This window comes from Diceros bicornis, chromosome 32 (genome assembly GCF_020826845.1).
Source record: "Diceros bicornis minor isolate mBicDic1 chromosome 32, mDicBic1.mat.cur, whole genome shotgun sequence".
NCBI classification, from domain to species: Eukaryota; Metazoa; Chordata; class Mammalia; order Perissodactyla; family Rhinocerotidae; genus Diceros; species Diceros bicornis.
In genome coordinates, this window is record NC_080771.1 from 2,322,376 (window position 1) to 2,349,619 (window position 27,244).

The 27,244-nt window shown below is 42.0% G+C and overlaps 1 protein-coding gene across 3 annotated transcripts in view; it reads right to left on the bottom strand.

Annotated features, from left to right (window-relative positions):
* Positions 1-26,210, bottom strand: part of SIAH1 (siah E3 ubiquitin protein ligase 1) — a 28,023-nt gene extending 1,813 nt beyond the window's left edge. Inside the window, exon 1 of one of the 3 annotated variants that reach the window (XM_058527765.1) lies at positions 26,000-26,210. Coding sequence is in view for 1 of the 3 variants with exons in the window: in XM_058527764.1 (XP_058383747.1) it covers positions 2,396-2,495 (100 nt within the window). In the remaining 2 variants the exon portion in view is untranslated. Of the gene's footprint in view, positions 1-2,395; positions 3,007-4,214; positions 4,783-25,999 lie in introns of those variants that run through there. The other 2 variants (XM_058527766.1, XM_058527764.1) reach the window with 2 other exon arrangements.
* Positions 26,211-27,244: the final 1,034 nt, after the last annotated feature.

Below are 27,244 nucleotides of genomic sequence, written 5' to 3' on the forward strand. Positions count from 1 at the left end.
CTATTTCTTTCCCATTCTGTGTCAGCTGTTGAAAGCTACAGGGCCTTGTAAGTGATCCAAAGGATCCCCAGGGAGTTGACTTTGATTAATTCCTCTTAATGGTGAACAGTTATCTGCTCTAGAGGCATATTTGGGGAATGGAGGGCATCGCAAGGGGAAGGGCCTGCTGCCATCCTCCATCTTCATCCTCTAGCTCCTTAACATTAGCTGGGTATTAATCTTGTTTCCTACTGATCAGTACCTCCCTCAAAAGAGGGACAAGAGAAATGGAGGGCCATCCTCAAAGTTTTTAGTCTGGTACTTAGAGAAAGTAAATCATTCTAGTCTACTTCCATTCCATTAATATAAATCAGATATAATTTGCAAAGGAGAAGGAAAGCAAGGAAAAGAAGGTAAATAAGGAAGACAGGGGCCAGCCCTGTGGCATAGTGGTTAAGTTCACGCACTCCACTTCAGCAGCCAGGGTTCGCAGGTTCCGATCCCAGGCCTGAATCTACACACTGCTCATCAAGCCATGCTGTGGTCGTGTCCCATATACAAAATAGAGGAAAATGGGCACGGATGATAGCTCAGCAACAATCTTCCTCAAGCAAAAAAAGAGGAAGATTGGTAACAGACGCTAGCTCAGGGCAAATCTTCCTCAAGAAGGAAAAAAAAAGAATAAATATAAAAGCACCAGACACACACTCACAACATTGGAGCTCAGGGAAAGAGTCAACAGCTAAAGAATTCCTTGTACCCTAGAGTTCACCAATGTTGCTGGAGCGTTCATCAGCACAGTAATAAACATTATTATTTAAGAGAGAAATGTCATCTGGAAGGAATGATCAACAATGTAACTAACTTGTCAGACTGAAGGAAAGATGACACAAGCACCTTTTCCCAGGAATCTACCTTTGCTGGGATACGGCAGGCCACTGTTTATCTGGGGGGTGACAAAAGAGCAGTCGATGTCCAGGAGTGTACTCCCAGTAACTATATAAGCCATATTTCCACAAAATTAAAATTTAATGCCTCAAATTTAATGTTTTCTCAATTATAATTGTTATTCTGTTTCAAAGAATTTAACTTTCAAAAAACAATGCTGGTTACCAATGTGACCATGTAAATACAATCTGAGTTCTAGATTACTCAAGGATACACACCTTAAATGGGGGTTGAGGATGCAAAGAGAAAAAAAAGATAAATTCCACTCTCTCTAAAGTTCAAAGGGAAACAAAAGTACAGCAGAATTCCACCATAATGTAGCTCATCACATGGAGCACACGAATCAGTTCCCATCATCGAAGCCCTGTACACCACAGGTGTCCTAGCCCAACAAAGAGACTATAAAGGTACTCTCTTGTAATCCAGCTTCCCCCTGAGGAGATTCTTTGTGCATATGATGATCCATCATTTTAGGTCACTTGTAAAACAATGGGTCAGCATTGCCCAAACGCCCTGTATGTATGCTGTATGTCTATTTCATGGTCCATTTTATGCTGCTCACTGAAGTGAGCAAACATAATAAATGGAAAGTGGCTCCTTGAGCACAAAACAGTCTAAGCCACCAATGCCTTTCAAATCACTAAACCAAAACAGCTAATCACATGGAGGGGCAGTAAACTCAGTTTGTAATCAAATCAACATAATGTAACTTACTAAGCAAGAAAAACACTTTAATTTCTTGACCTAGCAAAACAGTTATATGTTTATCATCAATAGTTCAGGCTCATGTTACAATGTATCTTTCTTATTTTTCCAAACATTCTAGAAAGCACAATTTAAATTCCTATTCAAAGTGTGAAAACAAGTGACATGTAGCCAATATTTCTTGTGAATGGAGGTATTACAAGAGAGCAGCTGCTAAAACCTCCCAAAGCTCCAGAGGTGGGAACCTAGCTCCATCTTCAAACAGAAAAAGAATCCCAACCACACAGCAGCCCTGCAGTAGGAACCAAGGACTCAAGTGTCTTTGGACAACCCTGCAGAAGTCATGACATAACGTGAAATTTGATTTAAACTGAGAAAAGTACAGCAGATCAAAAGAAACGTCACTGTGAGCTCAATTATGCTGCAGCTATTCCCTGATCCAGTCAGATTCCCCTGGCTTACAACAACTTTGTCCCGTTTCACAGTTTAAGCAACCAGTCTCTCTCTCTTTTTTTTTTTTTTGTGAGGAAGATCAGCCCTGTGCTAACATCTGCCAATCCTCCTCTTTGTTTGCTGAGGAAGACTGGCCCTGGGCTAACATCCGTGCCCATCTTCCTTATGGGACGCCACCACAGCATGGCCTGCCAAGCAGTGCCTCGGTGTGGGATCCGACCCGGTGAACTCCGGGCCTCGGCAGCGGAGCGCGGGCGCTGAACCCCTTGCGCCACCGGGCGGGCCCCAACCAGTCTCTTAATGTCAATACCTTTTCTCTTCCTTGTCCCAGCTGCTGGTAAACAAGTGAGCAAGATGCCCCTCCAGGAGCACAGAAAAGGTAAGGCAGACTTCCCGGACTTCCCGGTCATTGGAAATCGGGCAACTCATAGCCGCTGCCCCAGAAGCAAAGACAATCTGTAACAGAGGCCCTTCCTGGACACCTTCCTAAGCATGTCCGCTGCCAAGAAGCGACGGTCAGGGCCCTGCTCCAGACACTCCATTCACTCTGCAGAAGCACGGGCTACGGAGGCAAAGACAGAGGAGTCGACCACACCTTCCCGGGAGCTCAAATTTGCCTGCGTCTCCAAAAATGGGAGCCATCGCTGAGCTATCCTCTGCTGGGCCCTAAACCTCGGTCTGTCTTGGAAGTCTGTCGTCCCCAGATTCATCAGCTAGGCTCCGGCCAGCTCTGGTGAAGGACGCGGCTGCAGAGTGTGCGGCGGCGGGGGGAGGAGGCGCGCTCTCCGAGGCGGCTCTGGAGCTACTGCAGGGTCCGGCCCGCCAGGAGGTCCGTTTGGAGCGGGAGCTGGAGCCGGGTCGCAACTGGGAAGGCCTGCTCCAACCGGGAGCGCCAGCCGGCCTCACTGCGGCGCCCAAGGCACTGCCGCCCGCCCGGCGCGGGGCGGGGCCGGCGGGAGGGGCAGGGCTCAGGGGCCAGCAAGCTCCACCCCACCGGCCCAGCGCAGCACCCGGGCCCCACCTTGTGCGACTCCCACCCAGCGGGGCAAAACCCCTACCCCAGCGACATTGTGCACGCCTCAGCATTCCACCAGCATACATTTAGGACGAAACATGCCATTTTTGAAGGCCGAAATAGTCGGATATCGGCAATTGCGTACGGTTTCAACCCAAGAACTACAGAGAGTCTAGGAAACATGTGGCCACACAAGCGCTCTTCTCTGCACTATACCCTGCTGATAAACCGTGCGAACTCTTAACTTTTTATAGAGTAAAAGCATTCTCCCCACTTCATTCAGTAACTATTTACGGGGCGTCAACTACTGTATTTCCTCAATTCTAACTCACTTTTCCATTTCTACCCGTCGGCACCATATTTTAAACTCCCCTTCTCTCCGAAAAGACTTTGCAGTGAGAGAAGTAAACACACATAACCATATTAAACTCCTACTTTAACCTCCAAATTGAGATTATATTCTCTCTCTGGGAAAGCCATCTTAAATGGCCTCATTAAATAGAGCAGCTTGTTTTGTTTTTAAACAAGCAATACCCTTGCCCCAATCAAATCCTGGGTCTCAGATTTGCATCGCCTCAGCTAGTGCATTCAGAGGTTTAACTCGTCATGACATCATGCTTAGGGCAGCCTTTAAACGCAGCAAGAGCTGGTGTGGGGAGTGAGCCCAGTGCAGGAAACTGTAGATTACCCACTTTCAGTATCAAATTTTAACTCTAATCACATCCCCACCCTATTAATAGTTTGTTCAATCACCTTGACCTCATCTTAATATTAGGCTACACAAAGTATCATTAGGAATAGAAATATAATTGAAAACAGATACAGTCTGTCCATTGACAAATATAAACTACTATCACCTACGTTTTTATTTTCTAATACATATTCATTCTAGATGTGCCTCTGGTTTCTAGCGCAGGAGACTTCAAATGTTTTAGGCAGAGAAATTCTTTCCAAAGAGAATTAAGACAGAAGCCACATGCATAAAACAAGGGGGGATAACTGATTCCTCGAGCAAAAAAATATTTCATTTTTTCCCAGACTTTCAAAGGGTCAGCACAGAGCCTTACAGCACCGTCTGAAAATCATTAATCTATGGACAAACCTCTCAACTTACCAAAAGTGAGTCAGGACGGTAAAAGTGCGGGTGTTCTAGAGTCATCTACACTTGGATTCAAACCCAGTCTTCACCACCTCCTCAGCTTTAAAACTGGCACAATATTTCCCGCCTCCCGTGGCTTTTGTCTGGATTAAGGGAGATGGGTAATTTATGTATATCATAGGTGGTACATACTCCAAAATAAGTAAGTATTCACCTGAGACCTCTGAAAGTTTCCTGCTCTGCCTGAGGTCATCAACTACTTAGAGAGCTAGAACTTGTGGGTTCCAGATACACACTCTAAAAAATGCCTTGAGCTTGTACAAATGATCAAACATGTCTGCCAAAGATCAACTGCCATTTACCTAATTTTTAGCATAATAAACCTTAACAGAATTTCTCGACTAGATAGAAATTTACTTACACTGGTTTTACAAAGAGCTGAAAATTTCACAAAAACTACATTACATTAAGACAAGCCCATAGATCCCAAAGTTAGCAAAAACTCAAATTTTGGCAAGAGTGTACCATTATCTACACTTTCTAAAGCCTACATCTCAAGCCCAGTTTGGTATAAAGTTTAAATAGATTTTAATCTAAATCAAAACATTTTAGAATCAGCCTTTAACGTTGTCTTAGTAATTTCAGAGCATTTAACCATGCTTTGCCACATTAATATACTTAACAGTAGAAGGAGATGGACTTATAAACTTTTATTCTCAATTTCATGTGAGAACCTTTGCTTCCTTTCATAAATGACTGATGAAGAATTTCTCTGATTAATCATAACCTCATCCCTGGCTACTCTAATTAATACACAACAATGTTGTGCTTACCATTTTCTTGTAGTTTACAAATACACTACCGCAGGCAAGTCATGAGACCTCAAAGATGTCCATATCCTAATGCCTGCCACTGAACCTGTGAAAATGTTATGTTATAGCAGCAACAGGCAGCTAATACAGTTACATACAAAATAAAAGTTTAAAATGGAGGAATGTAGTCAGATATGTTAAAAGGATCACAATGTATTGTAAAGCAAATTACAAACAACATACATGGGAGGTATGGGGCAACAGGGGGAGCAAGGAATGAGAAATCAGAAAGACTGCACACCAGAAAATGACCAATGAGTGAGTTCTCTGAGTGGTAGGATATGGGTGATTTTTAGCTATATTTCCTTCAAAGAGGACAATAAAAAAGGTATAAAGATTAGTCTGATTGAGAATTGTGAAAACAATTAGTCAAAATAAGAAGATTTGCATTCTTAATTTAGTAAAAAAAACAATTAGTCAAAATAAGAAGATTTGCATTCTTAATTTAGTAAAAAATATCACTACCCTTCTTTTATTTCTCCAAAAATTATTCCTAGAAACGACATAATATTTATTGTAAAATAAAAGTACAGGTTCAGATTATGAATTTGCTCTCTGTATTAGGAATCAATGGGTTAAATAAAACTTCTCCATTCAAAATATTTCAGGGTTGGGGCTGGCACAGAGGCATAGTGGTTAAGTTCGTGTGCTCTGCTTCTGCGGCCCAGGGTTCACAGATTCGGATCCCGGGTGCAGACCTACACACTGCTCATCAAGCCATGTTGTGGTGGCGTCCCACATACAAAATAGAGGAAGATGGGCACAGATGTTAGCTTAGGGCCAATCTTCCTCACCAAAAATAAAACAAAAAAACATTTCAGGGCTGAGCCAGCCCTGATGGCCTAGCCGTTAAAGTTCCACACGCTCTTCTTCAGCAGCCTGGGTTCAGTTCCCACGGAACCACACCACTTGTCTGTCAGTAGCCATAATGTGTCGGTGGCTCACAAAGAAGACACTTAGAACTATACACAACTATGTACTGGGGCTGTGGGGGGTGGGGGAGGAAGACCGGCAACTGATAATAGCTTAGGGCAAATCTTCCCCTGCAAAAAAAAAATTTCAGGGCTTTCCTCAAGTCTTTTTTGCAAAAAAGGAACTTTCTACATTTGATATTGTGATAGATATTATGCAGAAAATGTTTGTTAAATTATGTTAAAAATCGCTTCTATTTTAAGATTTACTTCTTACACTCTGACAAAAATTAAGGCAAGTCTCCTTAAAAATTCATCAGCTTAAAAATGCCAAAAGTTAAAAATCAAATTATAAAACAATGCTAAGAAAAAAAATTATATAACCTATCTTCAGTTTCCAGAACTGCAGCAAAGTAATAAGAGAAATTTTTTTAAATTGTGCATGTTTTCCTAAAAGCTCTATTATCCTGAAGATAACTCTGAAAACTTTGTAGCTATAGAAGAGTTGTGTGTCTAGTAAGACTGACAATCTAAAGCGGGGAAAGCCCAGGACACAAGATCTGACAGAAGGCTGCTGTAAAAAAAGAAGTCTGAACAAAGGTGATGATAGAGGAAATGGAGAGGAAAACGCAAACGCTAACTCAAATGTGTAAAGCAAAGTACATTTGCTTTTTTACTGCCTAAATCACTGTATTTTGAGGATTCCGCCTCTGGTAAAAAACAGCACATACTTAGAGTCTATTAGGCACCATGCTAGATACTGCAATATGATAACAGATGAAATGCAAAGGAGGAGTAAGATGCCCACGAGATGTCTAATCAAAGAAGCAGTTGAGACACAAAAGAGTTACGACTGGAGATTAGGAGTTGTTACCGTACAGATGTTACCTGAAGTCACAGAGAAGAAGAGCTGGCCTCAAAGAAATCCCAACATTTAAAGATTTAAAAGTTCATTAAAGGAAAAGGTAGTGGCATCTAGACTGCAACAGTTCTCAAACTTTATTGTGCTTACTTATTGTCTAGAGACCTTGTTGCAATGCAGATTCTGAGTTAGAATCAGAACTGCTGTACAGCTGGGCTTGAGACTCTGCATTTTTTAACCAGCTCCCAGGTGTGACCAACGCTGCTGAGTGAGGCCCACAGGAGTAGCAAAAGCCTAAAGAACTGAGAAGGAAAGCAAGGGTGAGAGAAAACCAGGAAGGCAGCACCTCAGAAGTCAAGGGAAGATGGGGATTTAAGAGGATATATAAAAATTCACATGTGCGTCAGTATTAGAATACATTATGCTTTATTATATTCTTATAAGAAACTTGTATTATTTCTGTAATCAGAGGGAAAAAATTAAGACAAAAGGCAACCAACAGACATGCTTAAACATGTAAGAACTCGAGGAATATAGTACCCATGAACCCTTCTTAAGAAAATTACTTTTTTAAAAAAAATCAGGGGATGAATCAAAATAATTAATTTAAGAAATGGCGATCTCGTTGTAAAAGGATTAAAGTTAGTCAACAATGACTCCATTTCTTTTTTGCTGAGGAAGATTGGCCCTGGGCTAACATCCATGCCCGTTTTCCTCTACTTTATATGTGGGACGCCTGCCACAGCATGGCTTGATAAGCAGTGCGTAGGTCCACGCCTGGGATCTGAACCTGCTAACCCCGGGCCACCAAAGGGGACAGCGCGAACTTAACCACTATGCCACTGGGCTGGCTCCAATGACTCCATTTACACCAAAGGTTGGCAAACTACAGCTGCAGGCCAGCTGGCTGTTTTCAATAGTTTTATTGGAACAGAGTTATGCCCATTCATTTACATATTGTCTATGACTGCTTTCAAGGGCAGAGTTGAACAGTTGACCCTATGACTCCCAAGTCCTTTAAACCTATCTGGCCATTTAAGAAAAAGTCTGCCTTTATTACTTTACACCTTAAAACAATTATTAAGGCCCCCAAAAGAGCTTTTTTTCAATGTGGCTTATACGTCTTGAAATTTAGTGTATTAGAAATTCAAGCCAAGAAATTTTTTTAAATATTTATTTTAAAATTACCATTACATTTCACATGACATGTAAAAATCCATTGCATATTAAATGTTTATGAAAAATAACTGTTTTCCATAATAGGGAGAAGAGTGTCTATATTTTATATTTTTGCAAATCTTTTTAATGTCTGACACAATAAAATATGGTTGGATATTAACTATCTGCTTCTGCATTTAATCTGTTAAGATACCACATATCATGTAGCCTCTGGGAAACTCCACTGTACTCTCATGTCTCCTTATTGTGAAATAAAGTTTTGACCTTCAAAGGGTCTTGAGAACTCCCAGGATCCCTGAACCATTAACTTTTGGTTCAGAACCTCTACACTACAATATATACTTCATGAGAACAGACGTTGTTTGTTCTGCTCACTCTTGTATCTCCAGCACCTAGGACAGTACCCAGCCCAGACCAGGTACTCAAACATTTCTGGAAAGAATGAATAAATCAAGTAAAACGGTATGAAGAATTCCAAGTAGAAGAAACAGCATGTAAACAACCAGAACTCACTCATCTCTGATGCCCCTGCAAGTACAATATATTTGAGGCATGATATAACTGTAAAGAGAATTCACCACTGAGATTTAAAATAACACCATGCTGATCTGTGACAGGGGAACAAAGGTAATACAATGGAGAAAAGTCAGTCTTTTCAGCAAATGGTGCTGGAACAAGTGGACATCCACCTGCAAAAAAATGAATCTAGACACAGACCTTATACCCTTCAGAAAAATTAACTCAAAATGAATCACAGACCAAAATGTGAAACATAAAACTATAAAAATCCTAGAAGATAGCATAGGAGAAAATCCAAATAACTTGGGTTTGGCAATGAATTTTCAGAAACAACACCAAAGACATGAACCAGGAAAGAAACAATTAATAAGTTGGACTTAATTAAACTTAAAAAATTTCTACTCTGCAAAAGACACTGTATCAATAGAATGAGAAGACAAACCACAGATTGGGAGAAAATATCTGCAAAAGACATATCTAATAACAGACTGTTATCCAAAATATACAAAGCACTCTTAAAACAGTAAGAACACAAAGATGCTGATTAAAAAATGGGCCAAAAACCTTAACAGACACCTCACAAAAGATATACTGTACCAACGGCAAATAAGCATATGAAAAGATACTCCACATTATATGTCATCAGAGAAATGCAAATTAAAACAAGATACCACTACACACCTATTAGAATGGCCAAAATCCAGAACCCTGACAAGACAAAATGCTGGTGGGCATGTGGAGCAACAGGAACCCTCCTTCATTGCTGGTGGGAATGCAAAATGGTACAGCCACTTTAGAAGGCAATTTGGCAGTTTTTTACAAAACTAAACATACTCTTACCACTAAGGTCCAGCAATCATCCTCCTTGGTATTTACCCAAAGGAGATGAAAACTTATGTCCACACAAAAACCTGCACATGGATGTTTACAGCAGCTTTATTCATAATTGCCAAAACCTGGAAGCAACCAAGATGTCCCTCAGTAAGTGAGTGGATAAATAAACTGGCACATCCAGACAGTGGATTATTATTCAGCGCTAAAAAGAACTGAGCTATCAAGCCATGAAAAGTCATGGAGGAACCTTAAACGCACATTACTAGTTGAAAGAAGTCAATCTGAAAAGGCTACATATCGCATGATTCCAATTTTATGACATTCTGGAAAAGAAAACTATGGAGACAGTAAAAAGATCAGTGCTTGCCAGAGGTTAGGGAGGAGAGAGGGACGAATAGGTGGATCACAGAGGATTTTTAGGGCAGTGAAACTGTTCTGTGTACTATAAGAGTAGATACATATCATTGTACATTTGTCAAAACTCACATAATATACAACACCAACGGTGATGTAAATCATGAACTCTGAGTGATGATGTGTCACTGTAGATGCATCAATTGTAACAAATATACTACTCTGCTGGTGGGGGACATTAATAATAGGGAAGGCTACGAATGGGGCAGGGTGGATACAGGAAATCTCTGTACCTTCTATTCAATTTTGAACCTAAAACTGCTGTAAAAAATGAAGCCTATTTTGTGGCTGGCCTGGTGGCACAGCAGTTAAGGTCGCACGTTCTGCTTCTGGGGCCTGGGGTTCGCAGGTTCAGATCTTGGGTGCGGACCTACACACTGCTTATCAAGCCATGCTGTGGTAGCGTCCCATATAAAGTAGAGGAAGATGGGCACGGATGTTAGCCCAGGGCCAATCTTCCTCAGCAAAAAAGACGAGGATTGGCAACAGATGTTAGCTCAGTGCTAATCTTCCTCACAAAAAAATAAAAATAAAATAAAGCCTATTTAAAAAAATAATAACACTATGTGCAGTAAATCATTTTATTACCATAAACGTAATCTAAAAAAATTGAGGGGCCAGCCCGGTGGTGTAGTGGTTAATGCCAGCACGCTCTGCTTCTGCGGCCCGGGTTCATGGGTTTGCATCCAGGCGCAGACCTACACTACTCATCAAGCCATGCTGTGGCGTCCCACATACAAAATAGAGGAAGATGGGCACAGATGTTAGTTCAGGCCACTCTTCCTCAAACAAAAAAAAGGGAGATTGGTAATAGGTGTTAGCTCAGGGACAATCCTCCTCAACAACAAAAAATTGGATGTAGTTCCATACCAATTCTCTAAGTTTTCAAAATACTTATGTTTGTGACATCAGAGTTCCATAAACCCATCAATTCCTAGAAAGTAATTTCATTTTTTAGTAAGGCACTACTAATAATATACCTCGAGAATGTACCTACGTGTAGTGAAAAGAACACTGAATTTGGTTGAAATCAGAAGCTCAAACCTGAATTCCTACTTTGGCTCTTACTAATTATTTTTATACTGGGCAAAACTACAATATCCTTGGTCTCAAGTTCCTCATTTGTGAAACAATAAAACCACTAACAACAGATTTTTGGACATTGAGATAAAAAATATCAGAATGTTCAGTATATTACTAACAACACACTCACTTAGTAATGTTTACAGAGCCATACTAGGAACCCTTCAATGAATCACTAAATAAAAAAGACCCTGAATATACAGGATTTTACTGAAAACTATTGTTTCAACCTACTGTGTTCATTTTCATAACCTCAGTTTGGGACTGTCAAGATTACAGAGTTTGCTGTGAAAGAAGCTCATCAACTGGGCACCGACCAACCTGTAAGGCACTATGTCAGCAGCTTCATACACACTATTTAGGCCTCATAAAGTAGGATGTATCTCCATTTTGCAGATGAGGAAATTGAAGATTAGAAAAATTAAGAAGTAATAAGACCTGAGCCAGACTGTCTGCTTTGTCCCTAAATCTCATTTTCTTTCAAATAACCCTAAAAAACAGTATGTATAATCTCCTTCTCACTCCGTACAGAATGTTCAATTTAACATCCAATACATCTTTTCAGTGTTTATAAAAATTGACCAAAAAATTTAGAATTTCCCTAAATTCTTTAAATTAAACCTTTAGTCCTAGCAAGTAGTTGCTTTTTGAAATTAGAATTTTTGGTAACACACTTGAAATTATGGAAACTATGTCAGTTATGATGACAACACAATCACTAATGTAATATGACCAACTCTCACAGTGTCTAGATAAAAGCATCCAAACACTATTCACTTAGTTATTTGTGTCCAAGTTTGAATACAACTGTTTACTACACTGATTATGTTTTATATTCCCTCAGGATATAAAACTGTCACATAATCCAGTAGATGTTTGCTCTTTTGCTCCATCTTGGCATTAAGCTATGCTTTTTAAATCTTCCTTATAAAATACACTGTACCCAGTTCTACACTGTAACATACAACACATTCAACTCCCCATTCCATTTGACAAGTATGGTAGGTAAATACACACACACACACACACACTCAGAACAAAAAATGTTACAGCAGATCAAAATCGGCAGTAACCCATGAAGAGTTGGTGATACTCAGCTAAACAGAAAAGAGCATATTGCTTGGGAGACAAAAGAAATTAAAGAAATGAGGTAAAAAGTCACATTAGAGAGTAAAAAATGATTGATGGCTCTTTACTAGTAAAATAGAAAAATAACAGAATTTATGGTAAAGAAATGCCATATTAAAAAATTCATGGTCCTTAAGAACATACAATGGAGAAAGGAGAGTCTCTTCAGTAAATGGTGCTGGGAAAACTGGACAGCTACTTGCAAAAGAATGAAAGTAGGCCATCTGCTAGCGCCATTCACAAAAATCAACTCAAAATGGATCAAAGATCTGAAGGTGAGACCTGAAACTATAAAGCTCCTAGAAGAAAATATAGGCAATACACTATTTGACACTGGTCATAAAGGAATCTTTTCGGATGCCATGTCTACTTGGACAAGGGAAACTAAAGAAAAAATAAACAAGTGGGGCTTCATCAGATTAAAGAGCTTCTACAAGACAAATGAAACCAGGATCAAAATGAACAGACCCCACCAGCTGGAAGAAAATATTTGCAAAACATATATTTGACAAGGGGTTAATCTCCATAATATATGAAGCACTCACACAACTGAACAACAAAAAAACAAACAAACCAATCAAAAAACGGGCAGAGGAACAGACACTTCTCCAAAGAAGACATACAGATGGACAATAGGCACATGAAAAGATGTTCAACATCACTAATCATCAGGGAAATGAAAATCAAAACAACACTAAGATATCACCCTACACCTGTTAGAATGGCTATAATCGCCAAGACAAAAAACAACAAATGTTGGAGAGGATGTGGAGAAACGGGAACCCTCATTCACTGCTGATGGGAATGCAAACTGGTGCAGCCTCTATGGAAAACAGTATGGAGATTCCTCAAAAAACTAAAAATAGAAATACCTTATGATCCAGCTATCCCACTACTGGGAGTCTATCCAACAAATTGGAAATCAATAATCCAAAGAGGCTTATGCACCCCTATGTTCAATGCAGCATTATTCACTATAGCCAAGAAGTGGAAGCAACCCAAATGCCCCTCGACTGATGACTGGATCAAGAAGATGCGGCACGGACAATGGAATACTGCTCAGCCATGAGAAGACAAAATAGTCCCATCTGCAACAACATGGACCTGGAGGGTATTATGTTAAGTGAAATAAGCCAGAGAGAGAAAGACAAACCCCACATGATTTCACTCATATGTGGAATATAAACCAACACACGGACAGAGAGAACTGTATGGTGGTTACCAGGGGCAGGGCGGTTGGGCATTGGGCACAAGGGGTGAAGGGAGGCATGTATATGGTGACTGACAAACAACAATGTACAACCAAAATTTCACAATGTTATAAACTATTAACACATCAATAGGGGCCGGCCCAGTGGCACAAGCGGTTAAGTATGCGCACTCCGCTGCGGCAGCCCAGGGTTCACCGGTTCGGATCCCGGGCACGCACCGACGCACTGCTTGGCAAGCCATGCTGTGGCGGCGTCCCATATAAGGTGGAGGAAGATGGGCACGGATGTTAGCCCAGGGCCAGTCTTCCTCAGCAAAAAAAGAAGATTGGCAGATGTTAGCACAGGGCTGATCTCCTCACAAAAAAAAAAAAAAAAAAAAGACATCAATAAAAAAAAAATTTCATGGATCCTTATTCAAATTACATTATATTCCATTGAAATTGTTATAGTCTATGTCTTCCTAAGTATTACATCTGAAACTCTAACCAAATCATTTTAGTTATTTCAAATAGAATATAACACATGAATTAACTTATAATCTAATTTTCTTCAAACTAAGAATCTATTCTTAAGGGGGAGGGGGGCCCACATTTCTCTACAAAAGTTTAATGTTTTATTTTCCTGTGTTTAATAATCTAAACAACAGTATCAGCACATTAGAATCATATGAATCTATCTGTTAGCCATGTAACTGAATGCTCTCATTCGCATTTAGAGTCACACGAGCTCCAAGCTGGTACTACATTACTCTAATTATGGCAGGCTAAAGAAAAAAGCAGAGGGGGACCTAATACATAAATGATGCATTTGTGTGAAGCCAAGCCCAAACGACATCACGGTTTTCACTGAAGCACTTAAATGCTGGTAAGAAAATGCAGCACATGGTGACCACACCATACACGGCAATTTTGGTGCTCAACTCAAAAAGAACCTACAGCGTAACAGTCAATTCTATAACCCATGTTGTTTCAAGACTTCAATTTAGCAGACAGTATCCAATACTTTAGTAAATCAGTAAAATTTGAATTTCAATGGTTTTGCAGTTTTATTTGTATTTAATTTACAAGTTGTGAACTGTCACCAACATCTGACAGGCGTGATGGCTCACTGGCTCCTGCCTGATGAACTTTGTTCGCTGACTCCGCACACTCTTGGTTTTCCTGTCTCACCAGTCACTCCTCAGCTTCCTTTACTGATTCCTGCTCTTCTCCTCACACTCTTGAAATTGGGAGTTGTCCAACAGTTCACGTTTCTTCCCTTTGGTGATCTCATTCAGTCTTGTCATTTTTAAATTCCACCAATATTGCCACGGACTTCAAAATTTTTATCTCCAGCCCAGATTAAAAAACAAATAAACAAAACACTCCAGATTAGTCTTAAACTCCAGATTTGTATATCCAACTGCCTCCTAGATACACCTACAGGGGGTAGACAAAGCTGAACTCCTCATCTTCTCCCAACTACTCTACCCATAGCCTTGCCCTCACTGGAGGGCAACGCCATCCTTCCAGTTACTCAGTGCAAAAGGCTTGAAGTCATTCTTGATTCTTCTTTTCACACCATATATCTAAAACCACCAGGAAATCTTACTGTACCTCCTTTAAAAATATATCCAGAATCTAACCATTCCTCACCACCTCTACCACTACCATAGTCCAAGGCAGTATCTCTCACTTGGATTACTGTAATATCCTTCTAACCAATCTTCCTGCTTCCATCCTTGTTTCCAATCCCCACCACTCAATATGCTCTGAGCATGCTCTGAGCACAGCAATCGGAAAAATCCAGTTAAAATTTATGTCAGATCATGCCCTCCCCAGTGGCAACCCATGGGTAATAGATAAAATCCTAAAACAGCCTATACGGCCCTACACAATATGGTGACGTGTTCCCATTACTGTTTGACTTCATCTCCCACTCCTTTCCTCCTCACTCACTGCACTAGCCTCCTTCTTCCATAAGGCTAGGTTGCTCCTTTGGGCCTCTGCCTTAAAATACTTTCTCTTGAATTAAAAATAGAGATGCCCTATGATCCAGCCATCCCACTACTGGGAATCTATCCAACGCACCTGAAATCAACAATCCAAAGAGGCTTATGCACCCCTATGTTCATTGCAGCATTATTCACCATAGCCAAGAAGTGGAAGCAACCTAAGTGTCCCTCGACTGACGATTGGATTAAGAAAATGTGGTATATATATACAATGGAATACTACTCAGCCATAAAAAAAGACAAAATCGTCCCATTTGCAACAACATGGATGGGCCTGGAGCGTATTATGTTAAGTGAAATAAGCCAGAAAGAGAAAGACAAACACTGTATGATCTCACTCATATGTGGAATATAAACCAACACATGGACAGAGAAAACTGGACTGTGGTTACCCGGGAAGTGGGGGTGGGGGGTGGGCACAAGGGGTGAAGGGAGTCATATATGGGGTGATGGACAAACAAAAATGTACAACCCAAAATTTCACAATGTTAGAAACCATTAAAATATCAATAAAAATCAAAAAAAAAAAAAAATCCCAGCAAAAAAAAAAAAAATACTTTCTCTTGGATACCCACACGACTAACTCTCTCACCTCCTTCTAATCTTTGCTTGTATGTTACCTTCTCAATGAGACCTATCCTGTCCCCTCTATTTAAAACAGCGCTCTGCCCACTGACCCCTCCACTACGCACTCCTATTCCTTGCCCATTACACCCCTCTTCCTCCCTCTCCCCCATTCTATTCTTATTTTTTACACAGAATGTATTAGCTTCTATCAGGCTATACAATTTACTTATTTATTATGTTTTTTGTTATAACCACCACTACCCCCCACACACAGAAGGTAAGAATTTCTGTCTGGTTTAATGATGTATTCCAAACACTTAAAACAGTGCCTGGCACACAGTACAGGCTCAATAAATATTTTTTGGATGAATAAATAAACCAGAAAACAAAAGAGCTTTGGACTTTTGAGCAATAACATCCAAAGCTAGATGCAAAAGAGCAATGCTTTTTAACATTCTCAAAGAAAATGGTTACCATTCTAACCAAATTATCCTAGAAGTGTTGAGGGCAGACTAATGATGCAAGGTTTCAAAACATTACTTCTCCTGGATAGGTTCTCGGGAAGCTCCTAGAGGACAAGCTCTTTAAACACAAGGGAATGAACCAAGAAAGAGGACAACATGAGCTACAGTGAACAGAAGCCTTAACCCAGAAGAAAGCTGAAGGAAACGCTGAGGATAATGACAGCTTTACACTAGAGGGAGAAGGCAACATGAGGGGCATCTGAGCAACTTGAACATTTAGACAAGTGGTAAGTAATGTGGGGGAGCATTACCGTAAACACAGAAAACAAAACAAAAAAGAAAAAAGATAAGTATTAACTACAAGGAAAGTTATACAAATACAAATTAAATAGTGCAGAGAGAAAAGTAACCACGGTTTACTATATGGCTCAAATTGTGAATAACTTTTACAGTCATAATAATGCAAACTCAAAATTATGATATTACTAAATTAGGAAAGTGTAGGAATAGGAAGCGTATGTATACTGATGGGGGCAGGAAGAAGAGTTAAATTCACAATAGGAATTCAATAGATAAGGCCTAAAAGTGAAATCTGGAAGTAACAATAGACACATGTTATTTAGAGACAAAGAAGGTAAATACAAAAATAATCACAGAGGTAAAAGTAGTTGCCTCTGGCAAAGGACATCTGGAGAGGAGTAGGGGCAAGGAGCTTTTCTTAAAAAAAAAAAAACGTAGTGGAATATTTTAAATTATATGTGCATGTAAAACGCTTTAGCAAAAAGGAAGAAGTAGTTCAAAAACTTGATATGAGAAACATCACAAACATGCATTACTTAAGAAATGACAGATATAAATTTGCTTTCAAAGATTTGATTCCAAGTATTGGCAAAGACATAGGGAAACACTGCTGAGAATGTCCACTGTGAAGACTTCTAATAAGATTTGGCAGTTTGTTTCAAAATTTAAAGTGTGTATACTCTTTGACTCAGAAGTTTTTCTTCCAAGAGTCTATCCTCCAATTTACACATTGGCAAAGGTGTATGTATACAGATGCCTACAGCGGTCCTGTTTGTAATAGCAAATAAACTGGGGCCGGCCCCATGGCTTAGCGGTTAAGTGCACGCGCTCCGCTGCTGGCGGCCTGGGTTCGGATCCCGGGTGCGCACCGATGCACCGCTTCTCCGGCCATGCTGAGGCCATGTCCCACAAACAGCAACTAGAAAGATGTGCAACTATGACATACAACTATCTACTGGGGCTTTGGGGAAAAAAAGGAGGAGGATTGGCAATAGATGTTAGCTCAGAGCCGGTCTTCCTCAGCAAAAAGAGGAGGATGAGCACGGATGTTAGCTCAGGGCTGATCTTCCTCACAAAAAAAAAAAAAAAAGCAAATAAACTGACAACAGCCTTATCTTAAGAGTCATTAAATTACAGTCCATACAACACAATACTATGCTACCTTTTTTTTTTCCCCAATAAGATGGACTCATATCTACTAACATATAATAAAACTGTTTAAATGGGTGGAGAAAAAAAACAAGCCACAGAACATATTACAATCACATTTACATTAAAAGAAAAAAATAGTTAAATATGCACATTGATACAGCTGTCTATCTTTATGTAAGTATATGTAATGGGACAGAAAAGAAACCAGAAGGGCGTCTGAATTGCAGAATGTGGTTTAAAAACTTAAGGTGAGGGATTAGAGAAGGGGAGAGGGAGGTCAAGTTTAGAACCAGAAACCACAGAGAACAGAGACAGGACCACTGAACAACAGGCACACAAGATATCAAGAATATAGAGGGAGGATATAGAGACTATAAGCACAAACTTCACCATTTGGAACTACACAGTTCACACATGTACAGTTACCAACAAGTGGTAATCATTTCATGGGAAAATATCCACCAGGATTTAAGTCAGATCAAAGAAATTTACTTTAAAATATCTATGGCTGACTCAAAAAAATGTGGCAAACACACAGACTAGAAACAACACCAAAATGTCTACAATGGTTACTTTCCAAATCAAATTATAAATGATCGTGGGGGAGAAAGGGGTTGCATTTCTGTATATATTTCTCAAATGTCCCACAAAACATATATACATAGTTTTTGGTAATAAAAAGAGGATTAAATTTTAAAACTTTAGTGCATATTTTGTGTCCCCACACTTTCCTGCTAATGAACTGCCGGTAACTTCATACACTGAGAAATCAAGAGTTGATTTTGTTTACTGCTTTGATTCTTTTTTTCCTTAGATTTCTCTTTTTCTTAAAATGCCTCAAATAGGGCCGGCCCTGTGGCTTAGCGGTTGAGTGCGCGCACTCCCCTACTGGTGGCCCGGGTTCGGACCCCAGGCGTGCACCGACGCGCCGCTTCTCCGGCCATGCTGGGGCCGCGTCCCACATACAGCAGCTGGAAGGCTGTGCAACTATGACATACAACTATATACTGGGGCTTTGGGGGGAAAAAAAATGCCTCAAATAGATGGATACTTATAGGGAAAAAAAATTTTCAAAACAGCCTATTCAAAGAAAAAAGCCACATATTTCATATACATATACACACGTTTTAGTTTATACTTACCAAAAGAAAAAAAAGGCTGAACTTTAGCCCAATTCAAGGAGCAAAAGGTAAAACAAAGGGGGCAAAAAAGGAAGAAGTTTTTAACAATTAGATTACATCATTTAGTTAAACCAATTATTGAAGTAATCTTTCCAAGGTAGAGTCTTTGGAAAGAGGCTAGTCTACATTTAATTTCACTGTTATCAACCATCACCAGCTAAGCTTGTCGACATGACAATAAATAAGTCTAACAAGTACAGTATAATACTTCCTATAAAGTTCAAGACTGGCATTAAATTATTCTAAATTTTTAAGAAAATATTTCTCACTGACAACATCTGCTTTATAAATATAGATTAGTTCTCCAAAGGTTTTTCCTCCAACCTTCTCTTTCTAGTTCCTTCCACGTGCCCTTAAGCCCCTGCTTTTCAAAACAAAGCAAACAAAAACCACAAATAAGTTCAACATGACTGGGCAACCTCAAACCTAATAAAAGGTCTTTGCCAATATCATTCTGGTCATTGTGACCCAAGCCTAGAGAATAAATTGACCCCAAATGGACTATCTTATTTGAGGCTGGAGTTCCTGAAGAGTTACCAAAAAAAAAAATCAAAGTAAAAGTAATGGGACACATGGGAGCTGGTCAAAATAGTGTGTTCTCTTTGTGAAAATTCATCAAGCTGTACACTTATAATCTGAGCACTTTTCTGTATGTATTTATGCTATACATCAACAAAAAAGTTTACATTTAGGAAAAAAATTAATACTCTTGCTCTAGGTATTCTCCTAATCTCCTGTGAACAGTAAGTATCAGGTGTCATCACTGGCTAACCCATCACAGAATCTCTCCCCTCTTCCCCTCTGCTCAGTTTCTCAATGTGTCTCTCTATCTTTAACCTGCCATAGTATAGTATTCACTAACTATAAATACTCGCAACTGATGGCTCCACCAATGCTTCCTCTAGAAAATACAACAGAGGCCATCAAATGCTGACTTACCACCTCCTGCTCTCCCATGAGAACGGAAGAAGTGACCCTGCACTTGGGCACTGTCCTCCCACCGTCTCAGACTTCACACTCCTATTATCCCTTCTCTCTTGCATCAATCTCTCCTTCTTTTTCTACCAGATCATTCCCTCTAACACCCAAGCATGCTCTAGTATCTCCCATCTGGCTTCTGTGACACCACCCTGGATCATTTTGGAGGTCTCATAGATCCCTCAAATCCAGCATATCAGAACTTTGAATTTTATTGCTATTCTTCAGCCCCATCCCCACCGCCAATCTTTCCCATCTTAGTAAACAGCACCCTGATCCACACAGTTGCTCAAGCCAGAAACCACCTAATTCCTTCTTTCCCTCACCTCTCGTATCTAATCCATCAGCAAGTCTTGTTAATTCTGCCTCCAAAATACATCTCAAATCCATCCACTTCTCTTTATCTTCACTGCCACCACCTTAATCCAGGTCATAATCAACTATCGCCTGATCAAAGAACCAGCCTTCTAACCAATCAATTCTCCAAACAACAGCTGCAGCAATCTTAAAAGTGGATTAGGTTACTCCTTTAATTAAAACCTTTTGATGGCTTCTCAGTACCCTTAAAATAAAATTCCCATTCCTTACTTTGACTTTGCAGGATCTAATCGCTGCCTATCTCTCTCCAGGCAGGGATTGTTGTTGAGCATCCATGTGCTCAACAACTGTCTTGTCTCTCAGCTCCTAGAACAGTCCATGTTCAGTCCTACCTCAGGGCCTTTACCTCTGCTGCTCCTTCAATCTGAGATGTTCTCCCTTCCCTCCTTCAAAGAGCCAGCTCCTTATCCTTTTATCATAGCTTAAATGTTACTTCTGAAAGCAGGTCTCCCTCCCGCCCCCATTATTCTTTACTTCAGCACTTCTGACTCCTTTATATTACACAATTTGTAATTCTGTTCATTTTTCTCACTAGAATGTAAGTGGTAATATTTATAGAAATTAAGTAACTTAACAACTAATTTTTTTTTAATATTTAAGCACTTTCTGTGTGTTAGGCAATGTGCTTTTAGATGCAAAAGTAGGCAGTGTCCCTGCTCTCATGGAGGTTAAAGTCACAAGCACAACCAGTAAGTGACAGAGCCAAGAGACACATCCAGGTCTGACTCTTAAGAGCCTGTCCTCTTAACCCCTCAACTATACTGCCACTCCAGCATTAGGACACGGGGCGGGGCAGCAGTATGCTTAATAGCTGTTCACATGCTAATGGAAACTAAGTCTTCAAGAGGTTAAGGAATCTGCCCAAAGTAGCAAAGACAAGTATTTGAGAGATTAAGTACAATCATGAGCAAAGGTATAGAGATGTTAAAGTACAGAGAGTGTTCAAGAAACAAAAAGAATCCCGTTTGACTAGGTAGGGCAAAGGGGAAATGCTGGAGGATAAGACTGGAAAAGCATATTAAGGACAGTGTGAAGGTATTAGTTAGCCATTCAATAAATATTTACTGAGCACCAACTACATGCCAGAAACAGGGCTAAACTCTAGACAAACAAGGGTGATCAAGACAAAGTCCTCATAGAGATTGCAGTCTATTTGGGGAGGCAAAGTAGTACAGAAAAATTATAGTTCAGGGGGACACGTGTTACATGGGCCCAAGCAGAGAGTGCTATGGGAACACAGAGAGATGACAGCCAATTCAAGGTGAGGAGCAGAGGAACAGTGTCTGATCCAAGTGATGTCTAGCCTGAGATCACAGACTTAGTAGGAAGAGAGAAAATAAGGCGCATACAGGCACTTGCTGAAAATAGCAGGAAAGTAATGAGAAGAGCCAGCTCAGGAGGGCTGTGTCCCTACTATCCATATCAAGGAACTTGGGACTTTATACTGAAGGCCTTCTAAGTCACCTATATTACAAAGTTCCCTTAAATTACAGTAGGAAGAACCAAAGGGAGGAAGCAGAGACCAAAAGTAGACAGACCAACTTAGAAGGTAAAAGAGAAGGACTGAATGTAAATGTGAAAATGAGTGACTGAGAGAAAAGCAATGCCAGATTTGTGACAACCAGACAGTAGAAAAATCAGGGCTTAATGACTAACTAAATATAGAGGGTGAGAGTCTTGGACGGTTGGAAAGAATAAAGGTTTTAGTTTTGGACATGTAGATTTGAAGTACCTTGGTACATAAAAGTGGAAAATGATCTGCAGGGAAAGACACTGTCAAGAGAATGAGAAGACAAACCACAGACTGGGAGAAAATATTTGCAAGAGACATGTCTGATAAAGGATTGGTATGCAAAATATACAAAGCACCCTTAAAACTCAACAATAAGAAAACAAACAACCCAACTAAAAAATGGGCCAAAGACTTTAAAAGACATCTCACTGAAGACATACCGTACAGATGGCAAATGAGCATATGAAAAGATGCTCCACATCATTATGTCATCAAGGAAGTACAAATTAACACGAGATGCCACAACACACCTATTAGAATGGCCAAAGTCCGGAACACTGACAACACAAAATGCTGGTGGGCATGTGGAGCAACAGGAACCCTCATTCATTGCTGGTGGGAATGCAAAATGGTACAGCCACTTTAGAAGGCAATTTGGCAGTTTCTCACAAAACTAAACATACTCTTACCACTAAGATCCAGCAATCATGCTCCTCGGTATTTACCCAAAGGAGATGAAAACTTATGTCCACACAAAAACCCGCACACACATGTTTACAGCAGCTTTATTCATAATTGCCAAAACCTGGAAGCAACCAAGATGTCCCTCAGTAAGTGAGTGGATAAATAAACTGGCACATCCAGACAGTGGATTATTATTCAGCGCTAAAAAGAACTGAGCTATCAAGCCATGAAAAGACATGGAGGAACCTTAAACGCACATTACTAGTTGAAAGAAGCCAATCTGAAAAGGCTACATACCGTATGATTCCAATTTTATGACATTCTGGAAAAGAAAACTGTGGAGACAGTAAAAAGATCAGTGTTTGCCAGAGGTTAGGGAGGAGAGAGGGATGAATAGGTGGATCACAGAGGATTTTTAGGGCAGTGAAACTATTCTGTGTGATACTATAATGGTGGATACGTATCATAATACACTTGTCAAAATTCATAATACACAACACCAACAGTGAGCCATAATGTAAACCATGGACTTTGGGTGATAATGATATGTCAATATCGATACATCAATTGTAACAAATATATCACTGTGGTGGAAAGTGCTGATTATGGGGGAGGCTATGTATGAGTGGGGACAGGGAGTATATGGGAAATCTCTGTACCTTCTGTTCAATTTTCCTGTGAACCTAAAAGTGCTCTAAAAAACAAAGCCATTAAAAAAAAATGACCTGCAGGCAAGAAGATACATGGGTCTAGAGTCCAGCAAGCAGAGAGTTCTGAGTGTCACCAGCATATAGACAGGACCCGGTCAGGAAACAAGTATGTACTGAGTGTTAGGCACTGAGGATATAGGAATAAAAAAGCACAATTCCTGCCCTTATGCAGCAAATGCTCTAGTACCTATAGCCATGGAAAAACAAATAATTTAAAGTGCATTAGAAAAATTCCTACTTAAAAGAAACCATTAAGGATACTTAGGATAAAGAGGAAAAAGTTACCCCTAGTTGTTTTTGAGAGGGAAAGAAGGGAGGGGTAGGGAGTCTGAGGTTTTCATATATTTATTTTGTTTGTAGTGAGGTCTATACCAAAAATATCCAGAATTTAAACATTTTACAAGGTGTGTATGGAAATTCCAAAATTATAACCAAAAGTCTGTAAAAGATCTCTTTAAGCAAAGAAAGGAAAACCTCCAATCTTTAGAAATTGAGTAAATCAACTGTTTTAAAATACAGTGGTCATTTTGCAAAGTTACTTTGCTACCCTCATTATTAGACCTGTTTTCAAAACACCCTAAACACTGAAAAGGAAGTCCTATTCTTCTTATTTTGTCATTGTTGCCATAGCTAGATATCTCCTTTGTAACTCCAATTAATTTTAGCTTAATTATAATATTCTTTTAAATTACAGATATTAAAGAATATTGCTCTACATCAATTTTGTAAGAATTTCCCAAAGCGTAGTGGGAACAGATATTAAGCTAAACTAAATTTGCAGTTTGTTAACCTGAAAAGTTTCATATCTATTAATTATATTCTACCTCAGTTTAAAATATTAAATGTTACTAAATTATGTTAGAAAGTTGCCAAGAGGGGTCATTTACACCAATTCTACAATATATCTAAAGAAAATATTTTGGCAAAGCAAACTTTAGGGTTGTAACTAACCATCCCAGATCACAAGTCTGTATCTTTAATTTCATTAAATTACACAATTTGTATAATCCACTTTGAGTCCCCAAATCTACATGTCACAAAATTCTAAGAGCTAACCAAAATCCTCTCCTCCACAATTTGAGCCAATATCTCCCTGATAAAATTACCAGACCACTACACTTATCACCATGCTACACTGTGCTCTTCACTAGTGTCTAAAAGACATGGTGACACCATAGACATAACACTCAAAGGCACTCACTGTTCCACTTTTCCCAGTTAGTTAACGCAAGTCCTTGGAAGCAAATTGATCCATAAATGTAAAAGTGCTAGAAGGAAACCTCATTTTAATCAATCTGATTTTTTAAATTCCAGACCACAGAAGACCTACCCAAACCCCTCAGCACAGAAACTTCCAAATGCCATCATCTCAGAACGCCTGTCAATTTATCATTTAAACCTCTTATTTTCATTTTTAACAAAATGCACTAAAAGAAAAACGTAAGCACTGATAATTTATAACGTGATTTCACATATTCTGGCCTACGCACTTTCAACATAGCCATCATGCCAAGACAAACCCATAAGTTTAACTGTTAAATAACAACAATGGCCTAGGCAGCGAACATTTACTCAGCACTCACCACGGGCCTGCCACTGCTCTAAGCCCTTCACATATTATCGTCTCATCAATTCTCCCAACAATCCTCTGAGGTAGGTACTATCATTACACCCATTTTGCAGATAAGGAAAATGAAGGACAGAGAGGTTCACTGTCTTGCCCAAGGTCATAAACCGGTGGGGCAGGACTGAAACCAAAGCAGGCAGTCTGACTTCAGAGTCCGTGCTTCCAACATTCAACGGCTGAAAAGAGTTAACAATTTACCCTTGACAGCCGCTTATCAAGAAATGGTCAATGTTCAACTAAGAACCGGCAGCCCGATCACTGTCCTATATCCACGCTCAGGGCTTCTATGACTTTGACAAATCAGCTACACAATCTGATTTTCCGAACATACAAATTGGACTTCTCTGGATGTCAGAGCAAACAAATTCTGAATCTTCCCACCAACGGGAAAAGGAAAACCTACGCAACGCTGTGGCCCGGGTCATCCACACTCCTAAGTTATCAATCTGGGAGAGCCTAGAAAGGCCCCCGAACCACTCGATATATGAAGCCTAGGAAAACCAAGGTTTACAATAAAGAGCTGGAGCTTCCCTGGCAGGCCGTCCCCGCGACCTCCTCCCTAACGACATAAACAAGGGAGGAGGCTGCATTCTTCCCACCGCACAATGAAGGCTCGGGCCGGGGCGGGAGGACAACGCCGCGCACGCGGGGACGGCTGGTCCCGGGTCGGGCAAGGCAGGGGAGGCCAAGGAGGGCCGAGTGGCCCCGGCCAGCCCCCGGGCCTCGGGGCGGTGCGGGGAGGGGCCGGGGGGGAGGGCCGGCCACTGCCCGCACTCAGCTGACCTCCGCCATGTTGGCCGCACACCCCGGGACCCTTCACAACAAAGGCCGGCACCGGGCCGCGGGGAGCGCCGGGCGCCTCCCCCGGCCAGACCCGCCTCCCGGGCGCGCGGGGGCCGGGCCGGCGGCGAGCGGGCCCTTCCCCGCCCCCGGCCGGCGCGAGGCCGACCCCACGGCGGGCCTGCGGGCCCGGGGCGCCGGGGGCGGGGGCGCGCCCGCCGGGGGCGGCGGGCAGGGCCGGCCGCGGAGGGGAGGGGCGGGGGGCGGCGCTCGGCCGGGCGGCCCGGCGGCCGGGCTCGGGCCGAGACAAAGGCGCCCGGCGCCGGAGGCTGCCCGCGCCCCCCCGCCGGAGGCGCGACCCGGCCCGGCCGCGCTCCCCGCCCGCCGCCATTACCGGGCCTGGAGTCCTCCCGGAGAGCCCCTCGCGGCCGGCTCCTCCCTCAGGCCGGGCCCCACTTACCTGTGGGCGGAGAGCGCGCCTCGGACCCGGGTCCTGGCTCAAACGCGCTCCGTCGCCGCCGCCAAGCCCCGCCAAGGCGGGCCGCGCCACCGCCTCTCCCCCGCGCCGACACCGACGGGACACCCTGGGCCGCCGCCGCCGCTCGAGAGCGCGCCCCGCAACGGCCGCTCCGGCTCCCCCCTGGCCGCCGCCGCCGCCGCCGCCGTTTCGCGCGTCCTCGAGCCCGCCGCGCGCGCCCGCTAAATACCACACACTGCGGCGGCCGCCATGAGGAGGCGCGGCCCCCGCGCGCCGGCTCCCTGGAGTGGGCGGGGCCTCCCGCGGGCGCGCAGGCGCAGAGGGAGCGAGGCCGGCGGCGACCCGCGCGGGCGTCGCGGTGTGGGGCTCGGGGGTGGCGGCCGACGCTCGGGCGCCTGGGTGATCGGTGCTGCGGCCGAACGCCTCGCGCTCGACAGACCCCGGCACCTCGCGCGCCTTCCCGCAACCGTCCCCTCGCGGGGAGAAGCGAGCGCTTGCCGGCCGCGTCCGGGACCCCTCGTCGCGCGCCCCCCGCGGGGCTTTGTTCCGCGGCCCAAAGGGTCGTCCCGCGCCGCCGCCCCCAATTTAAAGCCCCTGCTGTTTTGTTTGCTGGCTTCACACAGCGCCGCCACCGGCCCTGCCCAACTCCACTTCTCCCGAAGAGAAAGAAACCGGCTGCCGTGGCCGCCCACTGGGGACCCCACCCCTAAAGGAGAAAAGGTCCAAGCCTCTCTCTTGCGTTTGAGCCGCTCTTCAGCAAAGACAGGACCAGTTTCAAAGGCTTATTTTAGCTGAAAAGTGGGTAGTGGGAAGCGCGCCTCTTCCTGTGTCCTCATTCATCTGGGAGCTAAGTGAGACTCTGCGTCTCCTTTTCTTTAAATAAAAAATGAAAGGGAAATGTCACAATTCTTTGATGTATACAATGTATCTATCTGAGCAAACGCCGGTGTCTTGAGACAGTTACAAATTGATTGGATGCCCCTGTAAGAGCCTCGGTAAAAATAGTATGCTATGAGAAAACAAAAATATACTTTGTATACGAGATTTTCGAAACCATCCAGAGGGGAAGTTTTTATGCAGGCACTTCCCTGAGAACACACTCAGAGTTTCTGCTCAAAAGCCGAAGACACAGAAAGTTGTCTTACTACTGCAAGCTGCTAATTTCCGGCTTCTCTCAACAAATGTAGATTGTGTCTGTTGATACTTCTACTTCTGTTCTCAACTTAA